Source organism: Vicia villosa, linkage group LG6 (assembly GCF_029867415.1).
Source record: "Vicia villosa cultivar HV-30 ecotype Madison, WI linkage group LG6, Vvil1.0, whole genome shotgun sequence".
In the NCBI taxonomy this organism is placed as follows: domain Eukaryota; kingdom Viridiplantae; phylum Streptophyta; class Magnoliopsida; order Fabales; family Fabaceae; genus Vicia; species Vicia villosa.
In genome coordinates, this window is record NC_081185.1 from 75,252,200 (window position 1) to 75,271,468 (window position 19,269).

General features: G+C 34.3%; 2 protein-coding genes and 1 long non-coding RNA gene across 3 annotated transcripts; 1 reads left to right on the plus strand and 2 right to left on the minus strand.

Annotated features, from left to right (window-relative positions):
* Positions 1-4,437: 4,437 nt before the first annotated feature.
* On the minus strand, positions 4,438-5,309 carry LOC131611673 (uncharacterized). The gene is made up of 2 exons (XR_009287082.1): positions 4,844-5,309; positions 4,438-4,637 (listed from the first exon to the last, which is right to left on the minus strand). It is a non-coding gene; the product is annotated as an uncharacterized LOC131611673 (long non-coding RNA).
* A 4,362-nt stretch (positions 5,310-9,671) lies between these two features.
* On the minus strand, positions 9,672-10,667 carry LOC131613887 (uncharacterized). Its single transcript, XM_058885526.1, has one exon. The coding sequence runs from the start codon at positions 10,665-10,667 to the stop codon at positions 9,672-9,674; it is 996 nt and encodes a 331-aa protein (XP_058741509.1).
* Positions 10,668-11,115: 448 nt separating this feature from the next.
* LOC131613888 (putative F-box/FBD/LRR-repeat protein At4g13965) lies at positions 11,116-12,113 on the plus strand. The gene is made up of 4 exons (XM_058885527.1): positions 11,116-11,346; positions 11,457-11,606; positions 11,702-11,963; positions 12,082-12,113. Exons 1-4 carry the CDS (start codon positions 11,116-11,118, stop codon positions 12,111-12,113), a joined length of 675 nt encoding a protein of 224 aa, XP_058741510.1.
* The last annotated feature ends 7,156 nt before the right edge of the window (positions 12,114-19,269 follow it).

Below are 19,269 nucleotides of genomic sequence, written 5' to 3' on the forward strand. Positions count from 1 at the left end.
AGTGTATTTAAGCCTTTATTGTATTAAGTATTTATTATTTTTAGAATAGAAAGCAATTAAATTAGGAGTGAAAATATATTTTAAAGGGGTTATAGAAAACTATGTGGAGTGAAAATGTGGAATTATATATAATTTGTACTAAATTTTCAACTTAATTTTGTAAAGTTTTTCTCATTATTAATAATTAAATAGCACATTTTGGTTCATTGCATGGTAAATTTATTTTATTATTATTATAGTAATAAAATTTGTATTTTAATTTAAGTGCGCAATTTTTATTTATTTTAAAATTTTTTTGTATTGTATTCTAATTTATTCTGTGCGACTTTTTAATAATTGATGGACTACTCTAATATTTATTAAAATTACAACTATTAATTAAATGTCTCTCCGTGCAATCGCACAGACAAACTTATAGTTTTTTCTTTTTAACGTTAAAACTTTGGAAAACTTGTTTATCGATTACTTTTTTTTAACTTTAAAATTGGTTTTGAAAATTAATTTATCAAATAATTTTTTATGTATTATAATAAATAATAAATAAATTAAAAATAGTAATACATATTTTAACAATTATTATTAATTTTATGTATCATAATGCTTGCCCTGGCTAGGGCCTTAAAAAAAAGGCCTCAAATTTTGGAGTGAGGGCTTAATGAATTTTTTAATAAAATTTATTTTATATATGTTAATTCGAAAACTCAGAACATCTTATATATGTAGCGCAGCGGCTAGTGGAATTTTTTAGCTTACCAAGGACACAGGTTCGTTCCTTGAAACTTAGTTTTTTATGTTTTTAAAAATGAACTAGTGTCTTACCCGTGCGTTCGCACGGGTACCCGTCGTTTTCGCGCATTGTGATTGAGAAAAATAAAAGGTATTAGTAAAAGATTAAATTTTAGTTAAAATTGAAAAAAGTTATAAAAATACTAATATTAAAAAAATTGAATATTGAAAATAAAAAGTAATTAAAAAAATAAAGTTTATATTGTTTTAGATTGAATAATATATCTAAGGATGCATTTAAGAAATGTGTAGCATCCATTAAGAAATAATTGGTTTTAAATAAAAGAAGGGTTAAATACTATTCACCCCCTGCCAAATTACTACATTAAGAAATAATTGGTTTTAAATAAAAGAAGGGTTAAATACTATTCACCCCCTGCCAAATTACAAATTAATAAGTTGCAAAACTTGGGATTTGAACCCAGGTCACTAAGGTTCCATTCTTGTAAGCTTACCACCAAACCATGCATACTTTGTTGTTTATAATTGCAAAGCCTTTCTATATAATAATACTCCATTCTTTTTCAATAATATGTAAATTAAAAAAGCTATACATATTAATTAGTTTTTTAATTAACTTTTTCAATAATATATAACCTTTTTAATTAAAAAAGCTGTACATATATAACTTTTTCAATAATATATAACGTTTTTTTTATAAAATATGTAATTAACGTTTTTAATTAACTTTTTTTTATAATTATGTTTAAATGTATTTTAAATATTTTAACGTTTTTTAACATTTCGTAATTAGCGTTTTTAATATATAAATATTAATTAAAATGTTTTTTTTAATAAGTTTATATAATTATATAAATAAAATGTTAATTAAAATTATTAACTTTTTTATTTAAACTTTTTTTTTTATTAAAACGTTTTCAATAATATAGAAATTAAAATGTTAATTAAAACGTTTTTTTATTTAATTAACTTTTTCAATAATATACAAATTAAAAAAACTGTAATTAAAACGTTTTTTTATTTAATTAACTTTTTAATTAACATTTTTTTATATAATAATATTTTAAAAAGTTGTACATATAAAATATTTAAATTATTATATAAATGTATTATTTAATAATTATATTTAAAAAAAACGTTTTAATTTACATTTATATAAAAAGTTAATAATTTTAAAAAAACATTTTAATTAACATTTATATATTAAAGTATATAATTATAAAAAAAAACGTTAAAATATTTAAAATACATTTATATAATTATATAAAAAAACGTTAAAATATTTTAAATAAATTTAAACATAATATTTTTTAAAATGTAAAAAATTTATAAAATGTTAACGTTTATATTTATTAACGTTTATAAAAAATTTATTAACGTTTATATTTATTAAAATATTTAAAAATTTATAAAAAATTTAAAAAATATATGTTTTTAAATGTTTTTTTAAAATATAAAAATTTAAATCTATATATTTTTATTAACATTTTAACGTTTTTTAACATTTTTTTTTATTATATTATAAACGTTTTTATTTATTTTATATATATATATATATATATATATATATATATATATATATATATATATATATATATATATATATATATATATATATAACATTAAAATGTTAATAAACATTAATATGTTAGTTTATAAAAAAAGTTTAAAAAATTATTGTTTTAATGTTAACGTTTAAATTTTTAAGTTATTGATAACGTTTAAATTATTGTTTTAATGTTAGTATCAGTATTTAAAAGTCATAACTTATAACAGACAATATGTGCAGTTCGTTTGGTTGCTTGCTCCCATGATAACCTCGGGCTGGGTTTCAGTGACTTTAACCCGCCAACTGCACCGTGACTTTACCTCACACTCTCTCTTACAATACTCTCTCTCATCTTAATTTTTGTTTTTTATTTTATTTTATATTCTAAAAATATGTTACAATTTGCCTAAAGTCATCAAAGTCACACCCCTTCAAAGTTACTGAATCCTGTTCCTGATAACCTCATGCAACCGGGTTCAAAACCTGGCTGAGACAAATTTTTGATTTGTTATTTTTCCAGCCTTTTCAAAGGAAGCCACGTCACAGCCAAACAAAGAAATCAGCGCCCATTCAGCAAGATTCCACAGACCCAGTCAGCCAAACATGGAATAGCATGGAACAGGGGGTTCCTGAAAACAGAATCTTTTTTTTTAAGGGGTCAAGGCTAAATCTTTTTTTAATAAGGGGGAAAACCGAATCTCGTTAATTTGGCAGGGGGGTGAATAGTATTTAACCCATAAAAGAATGATTAAGTGTCATTTCATTAGTATGCAATAAAAATTGGAAAGAGTCATTTTCTCTTACTTGTATGAAACTTTACTGAATGAACATAATCAAGGATAATGCAGTCATATATGATTTACTATAATGATTACCATTGAAATTAGAGACCTGATACAGAGTAACTATATTGCTATAGATCACAATACAAAAAGTAAAAGTCATTAGTAGAGGTACCAGCATTAGATTTCTAAGATTTTTTTTGTTCCCATTACTTTCACCAAACCTGCAAAGTCAGTGTAAACAAAACCACACATATATTCATTTCAAACAAAAAGCATACATAGGATTTGAGGCAAACCTGCACGTTCCAAACTTGATTCAACCTGTCCACAAGTTTCCGTTTCAAAATAGTTCGAAACAGGCCCATGCCATGAACATCCATACCAGTTCATCATTGCATATCAAAAACTAACATTTCCTATTGATATTTCAAAGTTCAAGCATACGTGACACACTTCCGTTCCACTCACGAACAACCGCGTACGTGCATATATATAATACACACAATCAAAAACCAGCCCTTGCATCAGTTAATGCACACACATTCATCCCAAAGCCAAACCTGCATCATTCCTAAAACTCATACCATGTCCACCAATTCAAGATAGTTCATTCAATACAAAACCAAATAAACATTTAAAACTTGGCCTTTCAAAGCAGTCCCTTTATCACATTCAAAATAAGACATGTCTCAAAATACAATTCTGCTTTAGTCAGAATTCTGCAGCTCAATAAAAGTCCAACCACCATCCAATACGATTCAAGCTTGTGAGAGATGTTATGGTGTAAAAGTTCTGCTTCAAAGGAAGGATTCCTCAAGTTCTTGGATACCTACAAGTATCCTACTGAGAAATAGAAGTTATAGTGGAGTGTGAAATATAAAACAGCACACCTAAACCATTCAATTAGATTACCAGAATAAACATAAAGATAAAGGATACTGAATCATGATTTCCTGAATTAAGCACTTGTTAATTATAATATCAAGTGGCAGCTCAAATGTTGACAACAAATTCTGCTAGATTAGAAGGTAACATGGGAAATTCTGCATGAAAGAGTTGGTTCAAAGCTAACATGGGAAATTGATCAGCTAGATTAGAAGGTGTAGAGAACATTTGTTATTCAGAATGTGAGACAATGAATGTTCCAACAGCATAGCCCCTTCTACAAATATTAACCTGATGCCAAATTGTAAACAATCATTTAAACAATATGTTTTCATAGATTTTGAAGAATAAAACAACTCTTGCTGAAAAGTAAAAATCTTGCTGTCACTCTAGAAAATTCATCAACAATCTTGCTGTCATATTGTTTCTGCATGAAAAGGAAATAGCTATCAACCAATAGAGAAAAACTCATGGCACTCCCAAATCTACAATAATAATATTCAGAAGCAACAATGTCAAGCTTAGTATAATTTTTAAAATGAATAGGAGATGCATATCAATTGCTTCTTGTTAGTGATACTGGCAAGCTTCTGTCTTTTTTCCTTCGCCGATTTCCAGAGCCAGTTAGTAATACCCCTATGATGGAGCAGCGGCAGATGTAGTTGGACAACCTAAAGGAAGAGAAAGGGAGAGTACATTAATGAAAAGATAAAGAATGAGTAGAAAATTAAGAGGAACACTGTTTGATATGTTGAGGTCATGTGATTGCACTCGTACAACAGCATTGTCATTGTCACTTGTGATAGCCATTCATTTTGAACAGAATAAAAGTAAATCATGGGAAAGATCCGACAATATTCTGCGGCCTGAAAAATACCTTGAAAGGCTGTAACAACGTATCCATCAAAAGATCCGGCAAAGAATAAAAGCAATATATCGCCGCCATTTCAGTTATCCCACTGTCTTAACCCATGAACAACATGATTCTTCCAAGACTGAACATCACTTCTGCATTCTTATTTCCAGTTAGGGCAGCTGCATTTAGAAACTTCAAAGACACTTTTTGAAAAGTGACTCTTTCAGAATCCACTACAGATGTTCTAGCTGCTGCCCCATAAGAAACACCGAATGTTAACAACATTCTTTTAAACAGTTACCAAGCAAACAAAGTTATATTAACTTTTTTTAAAGTCTACAGACTCAATTTGGATTGAAAGATCAAAGATTTTGATGTATGCTTTTGACTGTGATTCTCCGCAAAGATTGACTTCGATCATGATTCCTTTTTCAAGTGACAGTCACAGCAGCCGTAATTTAAAATATCAAATTCAGTCATGACTCATTTTCCTCACAGCACAAAAGAACAATCAATTGAAAAAAATCTACATAAAAGACATACTTAACTCCCCTTGTTCAGCGGCAATATGAAACGCATCAAAACCATTTCTCGCTTTAATTCCAACATCAGTAAGATCATAATACTGAATCATCTCCCTAACCATATATCAACGGCAATATGAAGCGCATCAAAACCATTTCTCGCTATAGTTTTGTGAAACCGTTGTAGAAGAAGAAAAATGGAGAGGAAGATTGCATCACCATTTAAAATGCATTGCATCACAACTTTATGGTGCGCCCTTGCCAAGCAGCCATGAACACCACAATAGCAACTGGAGTGCACAAAGAAGCTACGAAGTCGAACTCCAGACCATACATGCCCAAACTATAAGCTATGAACTCATATAAAATTATAAATAAGACAAATAATGACAAATTAAAATAAATATAAAATTGTACCTCTTCTGGTTTACTACATTGAACCTATCTGCTTTTTCCTTCTCTTCTTTCCTCACAGCTTCAAACTCTTAAGTTACAACTCTTTCTTTTTCAAGCAGAGCTTCATACTGGTCCAATGCCTTCAAATTAGGTGTTGTTCTTTCGATTTCAGACATCAATGCATCCATTTTTTTCTTAAAATCTACCTCTATTTTATCCCTGCCAGAGGGTTTCCTATCTTTTAGTGGCCTACTGAGTTGATCAAAGTCATAAACTGGACCCGGTGTTGAGCTATCAGCATCCATAGGATCTGATATGGTTGGAAGGCTAATCTGCTCTAGTTCACACTTCTCTTTTATTTCCTGGTTTTGCCTAATCACATAGTCAGTTATCTATGCATTATATACATGAAAGTAGAGGGAAAGCCTAACATGTAAATTATTAAATGAGTATTCTTGAATCATGTTCTGTAAGGTAGTAAACAACAACTAATTTTTCATTTCTCAGAGCATGATTTCAATCACAGAAACAGATGAATTGCAAGGGGAAATTTTAATGATTATGAGAAACACACCTTTTCATCAGTTTGAAGAAATTTCAGATAGTAAGTACCATACTTATTGGAAGGCAGAAGAAATGGGAACCTTCCATGAGCACGATCCTGTTCAGCAAGAACATGATTAGTTCTTATATAAGCACATAACATAAACATAAGCTATAATACAAATGATATTGCGACAGTGTCTTTAGGTGTATTCCAACAACTTCATGGGAAAACACATTGTGGCAGACATTGTAATGCCCCTTCTTATATACTAACCATTCTTTTTATTAGGAAAAAAACCTGCAATTTCTTTGCACTTTCAGCCATGAGTCCTCCTAAATATGAGCATCAAGACAATCATATAGCACTTTATAACAGTCCACTATTTAATTTAAAGGGACGCCAGCAAACAGACTAACCGGAAACATTAAGTAAGATATAGACGATTCAAGAATTCATAGGCACACTTTGGCGTCTCTCTTTGCTATATCTCAATTGTGCTGGATCAAATCCTCCTTCCTCAGCTTCATAGACGGCCCAGGATGGTGTGGCAGCCATATAATCTTTGCTATGAAATAACAGAAAGAATACATGCGAGCCAAAGTTAATCACAATCCTTAAAAATACTATATACCACTTCTATTGTTAATCTCTATCTAACCACTATTCACTTCTATTTTTCTAGATAAGTTACTGTTTAAGTAGAAATCATCGAGAAGTAGATAAAATCCGACCAAATATTGTTTCGGTCGTGATTCAAATTCAGATTCTCTTGAATAATTAATCACTCACTTGAGTTCAATCTTAATGTAATTTTTAAATAAGGTGTATAATGTATATGAATAGATACTTGAATAGGAGTGCCAAGAAGAAGGTAATAACTGGAAGCCAGTAGTAGTAGCAACAATTGCTTCAATTACGTTGGTTCAGTGCTATTAGAATGTCGTCAATGTTGAAGGCATCGATTTGAACAATCTCATCATCCGATGTTATTATCCTCTCGATTCATATTAGCAGTGCCATTAGTATTCATTTTTTTGAAATAAAGAGATTAATAATGAAATAAATCACATATATAGATTAGAGCTTACTAATCTACGCAGCAGACGCTCGATACAATTGGATCTTGAATCGGTTGACCATCGCCAGTAACTACAGGTGCTGTGATAAATCTACCACTTCCCACGAGCAGAAATAATTGACGATATTCTTCCTTCCATTCAGCATATTTCTCCCTGAAAATACAGATTAAGTTATACAACTAATCGACGATCATTTAGATTGATAGAAGGGGGAACGATTATCATACATTCAAAAGAAAACCATGACAGGTCCATATTTCACATTCCTTACACATTCAACTCTAGACTAACTTCAATGCAATTCACAACCAAAAGCATCCAGACCAGAAAATAGACCGAACCCTCATAATAATTGACAATTCAAAATCAAAAACATTCCAACAGTACCAAAATAGACAAAAGCATTCAACTGTCATCTAGTAAAAACCTATTATGAGTGGTTTAAACTTCCTTTATCCGACACAAGCAGTCTTTAGTATTTGGTGTTTTTTTTAAGGGTTGCACCCCTAGTGCGAGCTTTTCAATCAATTGCTTATTAAAAAAAAATATATTAAGGCTATATATGAAGACTTTTCCATCTTGATCATATCGTTCCTTTTTATTGCGTATATATAATTTTTATTTTTGCTAATTTTTTTACGTGATTTTATATAGGGTTTTTATACACTACTTACATTGCGACAAATCTTATATTTTTCCAACCTTCTACGATTTGAGATGTATTGGCCGACCTCTAACTCATAATTTATTTGGACACGTAAGTTATATTCTATTAAAAATAAATATATTATAATTCTACTTAATCCATAATAATAATAATAATATTGTGAAATCAAATTTAATTTATTTATAAAAAAAATATGGTTGGATACGCGGACTATCATCTAGTAAAAACAATTCTATATAACAACCCGTTAGTCTAATTTAACCCTAAAACACGAATTAGGGTTTTAACAGTTTGAAAAGTGTTCATAATCGTCAAAAAGCAATGGAAGATAGGATTAGTTCCCTTTCAGATGAAATTATATTTCACATTCTTTCATTCCTCCCAACCAAACTCGCTGCCACAACAAGCACTCTCTCCAAAAGATGGAACCCGCTATGGCTCTCACTGCTCTCTCTCAACTTCGACGCCCAAAACTTCTCCAACTTCAACTCCTTGCGCAATTCTATATCCTCCGTATTTCTCTCACGAGACATCACTTTACCCGTCCAATCCTTCCACCTCAGATGTTCAAACGCTTCAACAAGCCACTCACATGATATAAACCGTTTCGTTTATGCAGTTTCGCAGAGAAGAATCCAAAACCTCAATCTTGAACTGTCCCTCCAGGTTAACTTATGTTAGGAAGTTGATTTGGAACCCTAACAAACTAATAAAAAGACTAATAAAAGCTGTAAAATAAAAGAGACAATAAAACTAGACTAAGAAAATAAACTTCATTTCTTTTCATTCATACCCTAATGTCTCAATGAGACTACAATATATAATGGTACTAGTGGATAAATAACTAAAAAGCCCAAATATTAATAAAGGCCCAAATAAATAACAATACAAATAAAACTACTACTTATAAATTCTTGATGAATTTAAATACTAAATTCTACTCTCTATCATTGCCGCGGGGTCCACTTGAACCTTGTCCTCAAGGTTCTAAAATAATAAGAAAAATATAATTTTGTTTTTGTCAACAAAAAAATATTTAACCATTGAACACATAATGCCTCTAGCATATTCCACAGTGGGAGAAAATAATTTTGGCACATGACTAAACCCAACATGTGAGAGAAACTATGTGATAAAAATAATAGTGTGTTCAAGATAATTGATGGAACGTGAGAATGGCTAAAGAAGTAGTACATGATGGCTTAAAGATGCACTTGAGGGAGCATTCTACTTAATAGTGTCAGAATTGTGGGAAGAAATAAAAGGTGGGTAGAGAAAAGAAATAAATTTGGAGTGCTAAAAAAATTAGGTAGAAAAATAGGGAGAAACATGTGAGTGGTGATGAAAAAGTGGCTAGTGGAAAATAAGTATTCACGTGAATGCCAAATGAGCAAATGGGAGACAGCTGGTGCAAATGGGAGACAGCTGACTTCAACTACGTAACAACTCTTTTTTAATTCTTTTTCTCTTTCCCTTTCTCTCTTTCTTCTCCTTCTTTCTTTCTTCACTTTTTTTTTCCTCTTCCGCTTTCTTTTCACTCTAACCTCTCCTTTATTCTTTCTTCTTCTTTCTATTTCCCTTCTTGCTCTTTTTTTTTTCTAACAAAACTAATTAAAAAGTACAATGATAGAAGCAACTAAAATGGTGGTGGTTCCGGCGGTGGTCGGTGGTGGCTGATAAATGGTGTTTGTGGTGAGAGTGGTGGTGACAGTTCCGGTGGCTTTGGTGGCGGCGCCGACACCGAAAGTTTAAAACATATCTTTGTTTTGCTATCAAACAATGATTTCAAATGTAAAGCTCTCACCTTTATACAGTCAATAGTAGATTGAAACATATTCAGTGGTTTAGGCTGTAGTGGCAACGTTGTGGTTTTCTTCCGAGATAATATTCTCTTTTCCGGTGAGAGAGTTGTTTTTGTAGGTGACGTTGTTCTGTTTTTTGACGATGAATCTGTCTGAACTATCACCGGAAGTGATACCAGATATACCTTCGGAAAAGTCGTCGGACTTCTTTCCGTAGATGCCGCCGGAATACTCGCCGGAGTTGGTTGCAGTGGTTCTGAATGCAGATCTGTTGGTTCCGGTAACAGATATGGTGGTAGATCCGCCGGAGAAGATGTCGGAAATTTCGCCGGAAAAGACGTCGGAAATTTCGTCGGAGTTCTAGATGGAGATACCGCCGGAATGCTTGTTGGAGAAGCCGTCGGGGTTGTCATCGGAGCCAGCAACGTCACCGGAGATGCTCCTTTTTCTTCTTTTTCTAAAGGTTTTTTTGTAGTTTTCAGCCCAACATATCTCTCTTTCCATTTTTTGTGTGTTTTTTTGAAGGAATCAGAAATATTCTGAATTTGTTCTTTCAACTCTTCTCTATATTTGTTCGATAACTCATGAGTTTCAATCAAATATTGTTTCAGAGTTTCCAGATCTTGGTAAAATGTTTCTGATTGTAAATTGGAATTTTGGGGTTCTGGTTGGTATGAGTTAGGTGAAGGTGGATATGATGTGTATGGGTTAGATGATGTAGGTGGTATAGTTGTGACAGTAGAGTAATAAGGAGAAATGGGGTGATAATAAAATGGTGATGGAACACTAACATATGGAGGAGTGAAAGATTGATAGTATGGATTTGTCATGGAAGGATTGAAGTTCAAGGATGAAAGCACCAATGTTAGGAAGTTGATTTGGAACCCTAACAAACTAATAAAAAGACTAATAAAAGCTGTAAAATAAAAGAGACAATAAAACTAGACTAAGAAAATAAAATTCATTTCTTTTCATTCATACCCTAATGTCTCAATGAGACTACAATATATAATGGTACTAGTGGATAAATAACTAAAAAGCCCAAATATTAATAAAGGCCCAAATAAATAACAATACAAATAAAACTACTACTTATAAATTCTTGATGAATTTAAATACTAAATTCTACTCTCTATCAACTTACCTCCTAGCATTTTCAGTTGCAGGACCCTTGTTGTTCTTCATTTGAAAAACGTTAAAGTAAATGACCTTTCTAAACTGGTTGTTAATTTTCCTCTCCTCAAAACTCTCCGTTTATCTTTCATTGTTTTCGAAACTATGGAAGATCTCTTTATTCTTCTAAATAAATGTCCCATTCTCGAGGAAGTGCACGCAGAATATTTAAATCTAAACAATCTGGATATTTCATTTGCTCAAAAGGCAGTAAAGAAAAGATTTCCATATTTCCCAAATCTAATTAGAGCAAGCATTACCAACGCGTCTTTTTATACGAAGCATTCCATCGCTTTGATTTTCCGGCTATCGGTTCAGGTTCTTCGTATAGAACTGGTAAGATTAGTTATTATTGTTATTTAGAGATTATTGCTTCACCGATGATATTGTTCTATGATAAAAGAAATTAGGGCTGATTGATTTCTAACTTTTGTGAATGACAACAGGACTTACCACTTAGCAGCTGCTATCGTTATCCGTTTTACAATTTAACCTGCATGGAGCTGATCCTTAAGCTTAATCATTGTGACAAATGGTTGTGGTTGCTAGAATTGCTGAAACATTGTCCCAAACTTCAAAGCCTTACTATTAACGAGGTTTTGTATTTACTTATCTCTCTTGTTTTTACTTCACTGTTTTTTACCTATTATATCTTATGAAATCTTATGAAAAGTACGTGAATTTTGTCCAGGACTATTGGAATAATGGAAAAGATGTTGTTGATAATTGGAAGGATCCAGAAATTGTTCCGACATGTATTTCAACACAGCTGAGAACATGTTTGCTTAAAGGCTACAAATATACTGAATGTGGGCTTCAATTTGCTGAATTTATTATGCAGAACTCGAAAGTAATGAAGAGAATGTCAATCAAGAGTGCTTCTTCCATCAGTGAAAATGTTAAGCACCAAATGTTAAAGAAATTAGCTTCTGCGACAAGAGCCTCGGCAACATGTAAACTTTTAATCGATTGATAAAAGATGATTATGATATTTGTATTAGGTTTTAAAAACATTGCCAAAGTTTCATTTTGATTCACTTATTGTTTTAACTATATTGACTTTTTATGTAGTACTTAATTGTTGTGGATATGGACTTGTGTGAAGGATTCATATGGATATCAAAATTAGAGTAGTACTAGAACACCAACATAACATGCTTTTAATGGAAAACAACAGGCTTCATATCGTCTTAGGCTGGTCCATGGTTTTAAATTGCGGTCCGCAACCGCAATTGCAGTCGCAATATTGCTGATGCGGTAGCCTCCGCATCTGCAACAGGACGCAATTGCATTGTGATTTGTAATCACACACCCAACAACATTATAACTCGCATCAAACACCTTCACTCGTGTTTTTTCACATATTTTCATCATAATTCAACATTTGAAAATCCAAACACTCAATTTACATGTGATTTGTAATATAAAATATTAACATTAAGTGTTTTTTAATGGTGTATTTCAAATATTTCCTAATTCAAATTCACGCTGCCACCACGGTCGTCATGCGCATCGCAGCAACCGCAATGATCACAATTGCAACACTCGCAACCGGGACTACAACCGCAATTTAAAACCATGGGCTGGTCTATTGATGATATATTAGGATTTAGACAATTGATTTAGTGTTGGGTGAAAGTCATTTGGGATTGAAACTATTCTAATATTTGTTGGGGAGTGACTATCTTATTTTGAAAGGCCTTTGTGAGTGCAGTGTTGGTTTGAGTGTTTGTCCTAAATTGGGAAACTTGAGATGGAAAATGGATATTAGTTTAGTTGTTGTATCTATTTTTTTCTAAAGTTGTATGGTGGACAATGGTTGATTTACAATTTGGAATCTATGTATTTTAACAAGGTCTTTTTACAGTTTTGGTTTTTAGTTTAGGAGCTGTCCAGGACAAACATAAAACAAAATTGCAACTACAATAAAGAAGAAGATTTATGATAATTCTCTACTCTTTCAAGAGGCAAATAGCCAAATAAATACAAGTAGGAATCAGACCTAATAGGCTGCTTAAAATGGGCCTAACCCACATACTAATAAAGAAATAAAACATACAATAAAACATTTATTTAGGAATAAACCCTTGAAGCCATTTGGGCTTGTTCCTAATCCGAATGGGCCTACTATCATTACCATCCGGTCCAACAACAATCTTGTCCTCAAGATTGAGTGTAGAATGTTCAGAAACGGCCCACTTTGGAGGCCCATGGGAAACACGCATGAGAGGAGATTTAGGGTTAGGATGGGCGGCAAAAATTTGAGTGGGAGACAGTTGTGGTATTGGGTGAGGTGAAATGCCAGGCTGTGTCTTGGAGAAAGTGTGGTCACGTGAAGTAGCAGCTGTAACGGGCAGATTATTTGATGGTGTAGATTGCTTCTTTTTGGAATCCAATAAATTGGGCAGTGGAGATGGAAAAGAGGCATTGGGACTCGTACTTGTGTCACATGGGGCATTTAACACAGAAGTTAAGTCTATATTTGAAGATAAGGGACTTGGAAGATTCAGTTGCTGCAACGAGTCTCTCTCCTCACTTTGCAAGTGCATGTTTTGTACTTTCTCTTATTCTTGGAGATCTGAGTTTGAAACTCTTTCTCTAGCTACAGTGTTCAGTTTCTCTTCTATACGACCTTCATTAACGGTAACGTTATCCTTCGCCCATTTTTCTGTTTCTTGGTTCAAGTTGTTTAGTGTTATGATAGTTGAATCTAAGTCATGCCTCTCTGTGTTTGTAGGATCGTAGTAAAAAAGAACCGCGTCTTCATTTGGTTCCCACGCCAGTGGAATCTGAGTCGAAGAGTCGAAAGGCGGTGTACCATGAAAGGATCGAAGCTCAGAAACATGTACCATTGGGTGGATCTTTGAGGACGAAGGAAGGTCGAGGCGGTATGCTACACTACCGATGCGAGCCAAGATCTTGAATGGTCCGAAGTAACGTTTCACAAGTTTCGTAGAAGAGCGACGAGCTACCGAGATCTGTCGATATGGTTTCAGTTTGAGCCATACCAGATCTCCTTTGTTAAAGGTTGCATCCATTCTTTTTTTATTTCCTTGAACTTCCATCTTCTTTTTACTCGTGGCTAGATTTCATTGCAAAGCTTCCATTAACTCATGACGGTGTTGTAGGGAAACGTCCAAGGAAGTGATTGTGGCAGATCCGGCTGTATACGACGGAAACGATGGCGGTGGTCGGCCATACAGAGCCTCAAAAGGAGACATTTGAAGTGCGGAGTGATACGAAGAGTTAAACCAGAACTCTGCCAAGTGTAAGTAGTTAAACCACCTCTTTGGGTTTTCACTCGTATAACAGCGTAAATATGTCTCTAAACACCTATTTGTTACCTCAGTTTGACCGTCTGTTTCAGGGTGATAGGCTGAGCTGTACGTCAGTGTCGTTCCCTGCGCGCGAAATAGTTCTTTCCAGAAGGTGCTGATGAACAACGGATCACGGTCTGCAACGATAGAGGCAGGGACTCCCTGTAGGCGGCAGATCTCGACTGAGAAACGAAGTGCAAGGTCTTTGGCAGAGAACTTTGAGGGAAGCGCAATGAAATGAGAAAACTTGGTGAGCCGATCACATACCACCCAAATGACTGTGTGACCCTGTGAATTTGGTAAGTGGGTAATAAAATCCATACTTAAGTCATTCCATACTTGAGTAGGTGTAGGCAGAGGTTGTAGAAGTCCTGGTTTCTTTGTAGTCACGTATTTGTTTTGTTGGCAAACTGTGCAGGATTTCACAAATGTTTTAATGTCGCTGTAAACTCCAGGCCATGAGAAAGAAGATGACAATCGAGCATGTGTGGGTTGTAATCTAGAGTGGCCCCCTGCTGGTGTACAATGAAATTATGTGATGATTTTGGCTCGTAGCTCCTGAGATTCAGGTAAAAATATTCTTTCTTTGTAATAAACAAGTCCTTCCCTGTATTGAAATTTACTATGTGGTGATGGATCTGCTTGAATCTTAGCCAGAAGTTGTTTTCCTTCCAAATCTGACTTGTAGTAATGTTTCAATTGATTTATGAGGAGTGGAACCGGGGAGGAAACGGATAGCAGCAAAGCATCTTCGTCTTCATGCTGAATGCGGCTCAAGGCATCAGCCACTTGATTCGTCTTCCCAGGTTTGTAATGAATGTCAAACTCGAATCCTTGTAGTTTCGCTGCCAACTTCTGTTGTTCAGGTGTTTGTATGGTTTGAACCATTAAATTCTTTAGACTCTTTTGATCAGTATAAATGTGGAAGTGTTTACCTATTAAATACTGTCTCCATTTCTTGACAGCCTCATTGATAGCAAACATTTCTTGGACATACACTGATGAAGCTTGCAGGCGGTTACAAAGCTTTTTGCTGAAGAATGCAATTGGGTGTCCAGCTTGGGAGAGAACGGCACTGATGGCAATACCGGAGGCATCCGTTTCAATCACAAATGGCTTGGAGAAATCTGGGAGAACCAGCACTGACATTTCTGTCATCTTTCTCTTTAGTGTTGTAAAAGCTATGTCAGCTGTTGTACTCCATTGTAATTTAGTGTAATGTAATAAATCTGTGAGAGGAGCGGCGAGAGAGGCGTAATGACACACGAATCTTCTATAAAAGCCGGTGAGGCCTAAAAAAACCTGAGTGTCGTGAGTGAACATGGCTTCGGCCAGTCTAGTATAGCTTGTATCTTTGTATGATCTGGGGTTACACCATCACTAGAGATAATGTGACCTAAATAATCAACACTAGGAACAACAAAAACACATTTGGATAACTTGACATAAAATTGGTTAGATAAAAGTAAATCTAAAACCAGTTTTAAATGGTGTGCATGATCAGAAATAGAGGAACTATAAATGAGTATATCATCAAAGAAAACTGACACAAACCTTGGCAAATATGGTCGTAGCAAGTCGTTCATAGCAGATTGAAAAGAACTAGGAGCATTAGTTAAGCCAAACAGCATCACCAAAAACTCGTAGTGTCCATCAAAAGTTCCGAACGCTGTTTTATGAGTGTCCTCCGGTGTCACCCGAATCTGGTGGTAACCAGATCGTAAGTCGACCTTAGAAAATATAGTTGCTGAACCCAATTCATCAAAAATTTCATCTATGGTAGGTATAGGAAATCGATCACGTACTGTAACAGCATTGAGCGCTCTATAATCAACACAGAAACGCCAAGTCCCGTCTTTTTTTCTAACCAATAGAACAGGGGAAGAGTAAGGGCTATTACTAGGCTTAATAATTCCCTCATTGAGCATTTATTGAATCAAAGTAGTCATGACATCTTTTTGTGAGTGGGGGTATCTGTATGGTTTAACGTTAATTGGGGCAATGTTGGGAGTAATAGGGATTCTGTGGTCGTGGGGTCTAGGTGGGGGAAGGCCTTTGGGTTTTGTAAAGATGGTTGCATGGGTTTTGATGATAGAAGATATTTGGGAAGGGAGGGATTTGGGTAATGAGGCAATTATGTTGGTGGTTGAAGAGTCGGTAAGATCATTTAGATTAGAAGAAGGTTGGTATAGTAAAAGGTGAAAAGAAGCTATGGCATCAGTTTGTAAAAGATGGAAAAGGTTATTGTAGGAAGAGGGAGAAATGAGAGTTTTGTTATCATCTGTTATAGTGATATCATTGTTGTTGTGAGTGAAAGAAATCTTGGGAATTGAGAAATCTTCCAGAAGGGGTCCTAAAGTTCTTAACCATTCCATGCCTAGAACAACATCCGCACCTTCAATTGGAAACAAGTGAAATGGAATTGAAAAAGAATTATTTTGTAGCTTAATAGGGACCTTAGGACAAACTCCCGAACAAGATAATTTAGAAGCATTGCCCACCATGACAGAAAAATTTGGGATTTGTTAGGTTGGGAGCTTTAAGTGTTGGGCTATTTGTGGTTGTAGAATGTTATGAGTGCTGCCTGTATCAATCAGAACTGCCACTTGAAGTCCATTGATGGATCCATTAAACTTTAAAGTTTTGGGAGAAAAGTGTCCATTTGCAGCTTGAGGTGAAAGCTGAAAATAAGTGTCATTGGGTGCCTCGGTTAGAGTAGGGACGTCACTATTCTCAATTGTTTTGGTTGTGTCATGTTCCTCATCCTCAATTAAAAGGAGAAATTTGCCAGCAATGCATTTGTGGCCCGGTATAAATTTCTCGTCACAATTAAAACATAATCCTTGGGCGCGACGTTCTTGTAGTTGTGCATTGGATAGTCGTCTAATGGGTACTTTGGGTGTCTGGGCTGGTGCAATGGGTTTGTTGAGGGGTGCAGAAACTGGTGTAGTTGGGGATGGTATAGTGGGCTTGGTAGAGTTGGTAGTAAAAGGTTTTTGAAATTTAGGTTTTGAGTCTCTTATTTTGGATTCAATCAATTTGGCGAGCCCAATAGCTTGTGAGATGGAATTTGGTTTATGGATAGCCATTTCATTCTGAATTTCAGGTATTAAACCCGAAATAAAACAATTTAGGATAGCTTCTCTAGATAAGCCAACAACCTGATTTCCCAACTTTTCAAATTGAGCTTGGTATTCCACAACAGAGTGAGTTTGTTTCAATTTGAACAACTCAGCTTGGTGATTGGCATAGGTAGATGGGCCAAAACACAATTCTAACGCTTTAGTGAAGGAATTCCAATCCAATAACTCATGATTTTGGTGCATCCATTTAAACCAACCTAAGGCTTCTCCTTTCATATAGAATGACATCATGGCCAAACGATTTTCAGCAGGAAGGTTATAAAAAGAAAAAAAATTGTTCAGCTTGAAATAACCATTCTAAAGGGTTAAAACCGTCAAACATGGAAAGTTCAAGTTTAGGTGTACGGAAAGGAGGAAGGGGGCTGTGGGGGTTTTGGGAATAATGATTTTGTGAAAATTGGGGAATGGTAAAGGGATGGGTTGTAGTGAAAACAGGTGGGGACATATAGTAAGGGGGTTCCATTAGTTGCTGTGTGGAAAACAACCTATGAGAGGGTGTACGAAATGAGGTGGAATGTGGTGGTGGGGGTTGGCTGTTTGAAAGGTTAGTGGAAAACAATGGTATAGTAGTGTAAGGACGAGTGAAAGAAGGCGAAGGTTGAGGTGTGTGTATAAAAGGAATAGTGGAATTAAAATTTGTAGTCATAGGGATAAAATGGGGGTTTTGGGTAATACTTGATGATGTGGCAGAGTGAACAGTGCCGCTGTTAACAGTAGTAGCGGAGTTGTGAACAGTAGCGGCGGACAAAACAGTGGGTGAGTGAACAGTTCCGTTGTAAACAGTGTCACCGTGAACAGTAGCGGCCGGAACAGTAGCTGCGGGAACAGTAACAGTGGGTTGTTTTTCAGCTTGAGAGGCCAACCTAGTGAGCAAACTCATGATATTTTCATATCTAGAATCTGAAACATTTTTTTCCTTATCTAATCTTGTATGAAGCTGCTCCATTTCTGAATGGGTTTGGAGGAACCTCTCATCCATTTGTTGTTGTGTTTCTTGCATAGCATTATCAAGGTGCATGTGAGCTGTTTGGACAGCTTCCTCAACAATATCTTTGGGGTTTGGTGGTTTGGGGGGTGCCATGAATTCAAGATGAAAGTACCAATTTGATAAGAAGAATTCAGCAAGTATAAAATCTAGATCTAGGGTTACCAAGGACAAACATAAAACAAAATTGCAACTACAATAAAGAAGAAGATTTATGATAATTCTCTACTCTTTCAAGAGGCAAATAGCCAAATAAATATAAGTAGGAATCAGACCTAATGGGCTGCTTAAAATGGGCCTAACCCACATACTAATAAAGAAATAAAACATACAATAAAACATTTATTTAGTAATATACCCTTGAAGCCATTTGGGCTTGTTCCTAATCCGAATGGGCCTACTATCATTAATCTAATTATTATAGTAAGAAATAATCAAATATAATTTAGTTAAAGAAATAAACTCATTTCTTTCTCTTTAGAACAATCTTTGTATGTATTATCATCATTTTCCTCTAATTTTGTAGTTTTGGAAGAAGAGACTTTCAACTAAGTGTCATGTTTATCTTCTCTTACTTTCATTTTTTTAGCATTGACTTTACTTGTTGCGAATCTTTCCAATTCATTATCACAGGTAACACTACAAGAAAAAGCTTGATTTGCTAGGGGATTTAGTGAGGTGATAAACCCGTCACTAAATTTTGACGTTGCTTGGGGTAAATCCCCTCGCAAATGACAAAATAGAAAGAATTTTTTTTTAACAAAATTGATCATGGACTACCCCTCGCAAATAAAATAGGAGGAATTTTTGAATT

What these genes read in the sequence shown, in the direction of transcription:
- LOC131613887 (XM_058885526.1), bottom strand. Translation starts at nt 10,667, where the DNA reads ATGACAAATCCATACTATCAATCTTTCACTCCTCCATATGTTAGTGTT.
- LOC131613888 (XM_058885527.1), top strand. Translation starts at nt 11,116, where the DNA reads ATGGAAGATCTCTTTATTCTTCTAAATAAATGTCCCATTCTCGAGGAA. An exon ending in AAAGCCTTACTATTAACGAG is followed by an intron (nt 11,607 to 11,701) that starts GTTTTGTATTTA and finishes AATTTTGTCCAG; the next exon opens with GACTATTGGAATAATGGAAA. An exon ending in GACAAGAGCCTCGGCAACAT is followed by an intron (nt 11,964 to 12,081) that starts GTAAACTTTTAA and finishes CTTTTTATGTAG; the next exon opens with TACTTAATTGTTGTGGATAT.